We start from the raw sequence: 7,724 nt of genomic DNA on the forward strand, positions 1-7,724 counted from the left end.
AATTGTTAATAATTATTAATAAATTGTTAATCAATATTGATTCGTATTATAAAAAAAATTATTTCTATTGTAACCTTTTCTATTATTTTCCATCCATATTATCTTTTCTGTAACTTTACAAATAGAATCGTACTTTGAAACTCTTCGTCTTAAAATACAAACTGTACTACGTAGTTTTAAAAGTTGAAAGAACTAGAAAGATATAACCGTGAAATAATTGAAATGTCGACTAGAAAAACTGACTACTATTATGATATATATTTGTTGCAATTTTGTTTTATACATATTTTAATAAAATTGAACAATACATTCTATTATTCTTGAATAGTAAAAACGAATAGCTTCTAGCGATCGAATTCTTGTAACAAACTACTAGAAAGTGCGCTAAATGTGAACTAACTCGAATACAAAATACAATATTCCAAGATATGCACGATCTTACAAACGGACGCAACGTCGTTCCGCTTCGTTCCTTTTAAGTCTTTATTCGAGCAATTTTTTAGCCTCTTTCCCGAGCGAAAGTCGACTCGTAGCACGATGGAGGCATGGAAGAGCGGACGCACCTGAAAGGGTTAAGGTCGTAGCGATAGGAAGATCTCATAGCCTGTACAAACTGACTCACATCTAAATATTCCGAAAGAGAATGAGAGACGCAACGGCGACAACGCAGGGGATACGTTATGCAATCGTGATTTTGACATATGGCCGTTCGTGCGCTTAGCCAGCGTAAACATGCCGTAGGGTCGATATACACGGTGACTCATGCCTTCAACGTCGCAGTCAGTTGTCGTCGTCGTCGTCGTCGTTGCCGTCGTAGTTGTCGTCTGAGAAAAATGCGATCGGGACCGACCGGGAGACCAGACGCGCACATTAGCCTCGCCAAAACGAGCCACACGATGCTTTGGTCTCGTATATAGGCGACCGCGAATCGTTACTAATTATGTAATAACCAGACACGATGACAAGAGTGACGTCTATTGCTCGTTGTTGAATAACGAAGAAAGAAATGTTTGAGAATAATAAAAAAATAAAATTGTCTATCTGTAATAAAAAAAATATAAAATATTATAATATATATATATTTTTTCCCCCTTTTTCTTTCCACCGCCTTCGAATTTTATTATTATTGTTTTAATCGGTTCAATAATTTTTTAAAAATATATATTTTTATATATTTTTATATATATTTTTAAACAATTATGTTTATAATGAATAATTATATCAATTTGCGATTCTATGGATTTCTGGATACGAAAATTAAAAATGATCTAAAAATATAGAACTTAAATCTCTGTCTTTGTATTGTTAGATTCTTATACGTTGATCCTTTGTTTTGAGCATCGTGACATGCTATATATTTATATCCTTCAACTTTGAAAATTTTATCATTGGAAAGGATTTGATGATACCGTTATCGTGAAACCTACGGTTACGTCGTTTCTTAGAAAATCATGATCATATTTAGCAATGAATACGCTAAATGTGAGCTTAATATTTAATTCGGCACGATTAGCGTGTAAACTCTGGACAAATCTCCCATAATGCTTCGCTATAATTCATCTCTCCCTGCGCGGCTTCGCGAAAATACGGCGAAAGCGCAGATCGCGGCGCGCAAAATCTGTCCGACTATTCGCGGCGTCATCTCCAACGTGAGTCACTCCTATGAATAGATCCCCACCTTTCGCCTTCATATGCGCCGACGACGAGCACATGATGCCGTCGTCGTCGTCGTCGTCGTCGTCGCAGCCACGCGATCCATTCGATCTCTCCGTCCGCGTTCCCTTCCTTCAAAGCCCTCCGAATCCTCAGTCCCTATTATCTCGCGACAAATTCCATTCAGGAAAATGAATGGGAATATGATTCACCGCCCTCAGCAATCTTCCTAATTTTCACATTCACGTAGCGTAGCATTTGGATCTACGATTCTATTGTAGATGAAGGTTGTATTTATCGTTATCCGCTCGAATCTAAATGTTATTACGTGACAACGCGACTTTAAATGTCAATTGAGATTTTCCGTCCAGAGACAACGTTTCCTTTGCTTTTTAATGGAATATGTTCTATTTAAGTCTAGTAGTTTGCATTTAAATGACCACTCGGATTTTTAAATTATGTAAAGGCTGTCTACGTCATTCTTAAATTCTCGCGAACAGTTTTTACGTCAGAAAGACGCGCACAGTATTTAAAATAAAATTATGCCAGTGCTGATTTAGGAGAAAGAAGTGAAGTGGAAAATATGAAGAAAATAAGAGGATAACTGGAGAGAAAAAGAAATGTAAAATAATATTAAATTAATTATTTTCCTTCAGTAAATATTAGAGAAAATTATATTCGTGCAAAAATATACAAGATGGTTATAGAAAAGTAAATTTAAGTCTTTCCAATACTGAATTTTGCTTTTTTAAACAAATTTTTTTGACCGTTCGTCTTTTTTCATTTCAGTTTAAACAGCATCCATAATAATTGCTTTATCTTGCTGATTAATGATAAAAAGAAGATTAATGATAAAAACATGAAATTGACGGGAAGTACAGAAGACACTTCTACGAAATTTGAATAATAATATATCGTAAAAAGGAAAAAAGTGGAAGACTAGAGAGAGTTAATAGTATATAATATGTAAAATGGTAGCGCAAAAATGGTAGCGGAGAATGATCGACGTAAAAAGTTTCGACGCGCGATTGGCGGGCCGGCAGAAATATCGCGCTCGCATCATCGTTATTTCCGAAAACCAGAGACTCGACTCCCACGTCGAGGACCGGATAGACGACAAACAGTACGCCGTTTCGCGGCCGCTTCTCGCTTTTGTAAACAAATATCGCGCTAAGAAAAAATTATAAGGGAGAGACCAATGAAGATCGTCAGCAGCGTGATTGGCGTGTAGAAAACATCGTGATGATTTGTCATAACTTTATAGACTTCATTCTGATCAGAGTCATTGTATCGCTAAATCTCAAGATTATTTCTAAATTATTTGCCTTATATCCCCTTCTAGTAAATCAATTTACCAATTCTACTTATCGTATTATCTTATATAATATAACAGATTTGAATCATAAAACTTTAACTCTATGTATCTCCAAAGAACAATACGCAATATCTATCACTATGTATCTCTAAATAATCATACGGTATCAACTGAAAAATTTGTCTAAGACGTATTGCTAATATGTGTGGGTCATTTGTGCGTAGGATATCTTCGGATATCATTATCTTGCCACTATCAGTTGTACTATATTTGATAGCACAAGAATCGTATCTAGCTAACAAGTTAAATTACAGCCAATATAATAATAATTATATACAGAAATAACTAATTTTCCATTAAAAATCAAATATTCAGTTTCGTTTTGCAATTTACTCTCGGATAAGACAACATAAAAGTTTATATAAATACATTCAGTTTCTTTTAAAAACTTTCGTTCTTCAATGAAGAAACTTGGCGCAAAAAAAATAATCGAGATTATTTGAGCATATTTTCATTTTTATATAAATTTATAAATCAGCACATTGATCAAAGATGTGCGAAAAAAAATCAAAGAGTGCTCACCAATCAGCACAGCCGGTTCCCGATCATCATCCACGAGTGCAGCAAGTACCAGGAATAGTGGATTCTGAGCGGTCAGATGCTCCAGGTCGTCGGTACCTTCGTCGTACACTATGACTTCCTTGAACTGTCTTTTTCTGAGCAGCTCTTTGCCCTCGCGAGCGGATGCAAGATCGGCGAGGGTGGCTTTTCCCAGCTGAAGTCTGCGTCGGTTGAAGCGATCCGAACAAGTGACGTTGATGGCACCGCGTACGTGATTGACATTGTATAATGTAAACGGTCTGCAATCCAGAATCACTGGTGGAACGGTGGAAGGTCGCTCAAGATGCATAAGACGTTGGGCAAGGTCGTCTGCAGTGATGACACGAGTCTTGCTTAACACTAATTGGCGATGAAGGCCGTTTTCGGAGCAGGGGCTGGTAGGTAGGCTGGCAGTCTCCAGTTTGCAGCGCTTCGTAGTCACCGATAGGTGCTGATGATGGTGAAAATGATGGTGATGATGATGGTGATGATAATGGAGATGATGGAAGCTACGACGGTGGACGTCGTCGTCTTCGTCACCGTTCACTTCCTCGTTGATCACGATCGAAGGCGATTCGGTGGAATTATTGTTGCTATTGTTGTTATTAATAATTGACGAAGCGGTCGTTGGTGCTGGGAAGGCGCAGGGATTCGGTCCTGGCTCGCTCAGACTGCGATTTAGCACGAGCTTTAGATTGGCCCGAGGCCGGCCAGCCGATACAGGCTCGCAGCATAGCAAGGTAGACATCGAGGAGGACGATGGAATTCGGTCTTGAGGCCGATGATCGTGCTGATTGTGTCCGCAGTGATGATGGTGGTGATGGTGGTGGTGATTGTTGGAGTTCACGTCGATAGTGCTTACGTCGAAGCACGGTCCTGCGGTCGGCGCTGAAACGTCAACGATCGAGATATGTCAGCAATTCTTTTCACTCTTTTCTCCTTACGTCAGTTGATACGATAGAAGCTCCATATTTGCGCATTCCTTATTCGCGTATTTCTTGATTTCCACAAATTCGTATGTTTGCCAAGAAATATTAAAATAAACGAATAAAGAAACAAAAATTATATTTAGTTGTTAATTAATTTTAAAACTCGTGCAGTTTTTATGTTACAGCAAAATGAAAAAATATAAAAAAAAAAATCTTTTTATTTCTCTATGTTATAATAAGTTAATTGGACCCTATATGACCTATCTAAGCTTTGTGACTTTATTCTAATTTTTTGAATCGAAAAATTGAAAACTAATGCAAAATCAGATCCAAAAGGGGAAATATTTCTGAACATTTAAAAATATAAAAGATTTTTAAATATACATGAGTGCGGTGAAGATTAAAAAAAAATATAATAGTATTAGATATAAATATACCAATATGATCTAAGTTATTTTCTTTGTCATAAAAAAAAAGTGTTAGAGAAATAGAAAATATAATGAGCCAATAATACTTTTATAAAATTATTTATTAAAAATTTATTAACACATTGGCATGTAATATACATCAAAAAAACTTATTTCCACAATTGACATTTCGAACAATTGACTTATCTATTTACTTATCTCCATAATGTTTAATATGTAAATTATAATCAATAGTTTAGAATAATAAAAGTATACAAAAAATGTTACAATATAGAGCTATAATAATATTAATTACAAAAATTAATAATCATCTCTAAATAGTTATAGAAAGCAATTACTTACCTACGAAATGTTACGTTATAACATTTTGCATTTTGCTTTACTGATAATCACAGAATAAATAACTTGAGCAATAAACTGATCAATCAAGTCAAACGGATAGTCTTACTAATACTATTAAATTCATTATGTAATTACTTATAAACAGCAAGTAGATTATACTTAGTGTTAGACCATATAAGGTCCAGTTACGTTATTTTCACCAGCTTAATTTTTTTTTTAAAAACGTTTTCTTTTCCTGTATTCACAATTTATAATTCACAATAATTTTGTAAAATTTCTAATGCTTCTTGCAGACTTTGAATTATTTATATTTCTACATTGGAATCCACAAAGTTCTGTTTTTTTACAACTTGCTAAAAGTCAGTAATCTTATCTTGACTGCAAATACTTAAAACATAAGAAGGATGGTAATTGAATAAAATTGATAAATAAGTATAAAGTCCAGTATGCCTTCGAATTAGAGTCTTCTAATTTCTATGCAAGACAATAGTTAAATAATTGAATATTTCCATGCTTGCATTTCAAATATAGATTGCCATGTCTTCGAATTTTCGTATCCTTCTTTTAGTCGGTTACAATTCTAATTTGGCAGTTGGATGTCGACCAATGTCCCAAGAGTTACGAAAGATCTGTTGTAAGCGACGATGTACTAACTTAGAAATTACGTGATACACCCGGGATTCGCTAGCATGCGATTTGTTTGTTTTTATAAATAACGCCGCGTACGTATTTACCCGCGTGTCGTTTCGTCTTAAATTCCTAGATCCTTGGACTTTGTTACTCACAAATTTTTGTTTTGATATCTTTTTCATAACTTTTAAAATTCACATATAAAAAATAATCATACAATAAACATACAAAAAGAATGTATCCATTATAAGTTGCTACATCATTTAGATCTAAAGAGGAATTCTAATTTCTGAATTCTCAAATTTTAAATTTCGAAAATGTTACATTGTAGAGTCAATGATGAGATTTTGTATTTTGTATTTTCATGTGATATTTACTTTTCAATAAAATTCGATCTTTTCGTTAAATTCTAAAATGTTAATAGAATTAGATCGAATCAAATGACTCGGTTAGAATCAGCGGCCGATTAAATGGGAAATCATCGGTTATTCTTTCCTTCTCTCTTCCTCTCTCTTTCTCTCTCTCTCTCTCTCTCTCTCTCTTCCTCTCTCTCTCTCTCCCCCCTTCTCTTCTCTCTCTTGCCCGACCACTCTCCCACTTCTCTTCCGCCATCGAAGTTTCTCTCCGGCCCCGAGAAGTCTTCGAGTTCGTTCTTTCGTATGAGTAAACGCTGTGGAATTCGACGCTTCGAGCGGCAAGTGGGACCCCGCGACTAGCGATGGGCCCGATACCCTCACAGTACCTATCGATATCTCTCGCAAAAGCGGTTGTACAAAGAGGCATTATCAAACGACCCGAGAAAGTCGCCAAAGAAATACTCGCGAAAAATCATTGACGGATACTTTAATTTACATAAAATCAATATATAGATACTTTCTAAGAAAAAAAGACTTGAATATCGCAATATTATTTTTTACAGACGTACACATACTGTGTACATAAAATTATTATTTAATAATAATAAGAATAAAATATGAAAAATATTTCATTTCATACATTTTTAACAAAAAATTTGAATAGAGATTTAAACTAAAACGTTATTCATAAATAAATTAAAAACATATGAATTAAAAACTTCAAATCCGTGAATAAATTCTATTTTTAAATTATTTCAATAAAAGAAAAAAATATATTAAAAAGTCAACGTATATACTTCTGTTAATTATTTCTATCGTTTGTAAAAATTTTTACTGTATTCTTTTTATTATTATATGCGTTATAAGCCGTTTAAAAAATATTCGTGTCATTTTTTAATGAAAAATAAAAAAAGTATTTAAATTTTCTCTAAATTTACTATTGATTTTTCTTCAGCAAAAATTAAAAAATTAACAATATAATATTATATATTATAGGATCATATATGTGATAACACAAATTTAAAAATTCAGCTTTAAAAAAACAAGCCTTGATTATAGTTTTAATATGCAAATCGCAAAATATAATAAGCGCGTTTACGCTAAGGGAAAGTTCGCCTTGCATTTTTTAAAGAGTCCGTCATTGAGAACTAATGAGATGTTCATGGACGGGTTGCAACGTAAATAAAGTAATTTATTGTCATGCTGACTAAAATAAAGATAAAGAGATATTTGTTTGGAACTATCGCTACTCGCAACCTGACCGGAGCATTCAGCCTGCGGACAGGTGTAACACCGACACCTGCCATCATACGGAACACGTCGCTCTGCATTCTCCCATTCACTCGAAAAAAAAAATAGGTTCTCCGGATTAATCTGGAATTTTTTATATTCATCTCATTATTTATTCTTCATCATTGCAATATTTGCCAAATTTTGAATTGTAGATGTAGTAAATTATATATATATATAT

General features: G+C 34.2%; 1 protein-coding gene across 2 annotated transcripts in view; it reads right to left on the reverse strand.

The window, feature by feature from the left end:
• LOC108690748 (dual specificity protein phosphatase 10-like) overlaps positions 1 to 7,724 on the reverse strand; it is a 38,272-nt gene that overhangs the window by 20,035 nt on the left and 10,513 nt on the right. For both annotated transcript variants that reach the window (XM_018198191.1, XM_018198192.1), the window contains one exon: positions 3,551 to 4,456. In XM_018198191.1, coding sequence (XP_018053680.1) covers positions 3,551 to 4,456 — 906 coding nt within the window. The remainder of the gene's footprint in view (positions 1 to 3,550; positions 4,457 to 7,724) is intronic.

Source organism: Atta colombica, unplaced genomic scaffold (assembly GCF_001594045.1).
Source record: "Atta colombica isolate Treedump-2 unplaced genomic scaffold, Acol1.0 scaffold35, whole genome shotgun sequence".
Lineage (NCBI taxonomy): Eukaryota > Metazoa > Arthropoda > Insecta > Hymenoptera > Formicidae > Atta > Atta colombica.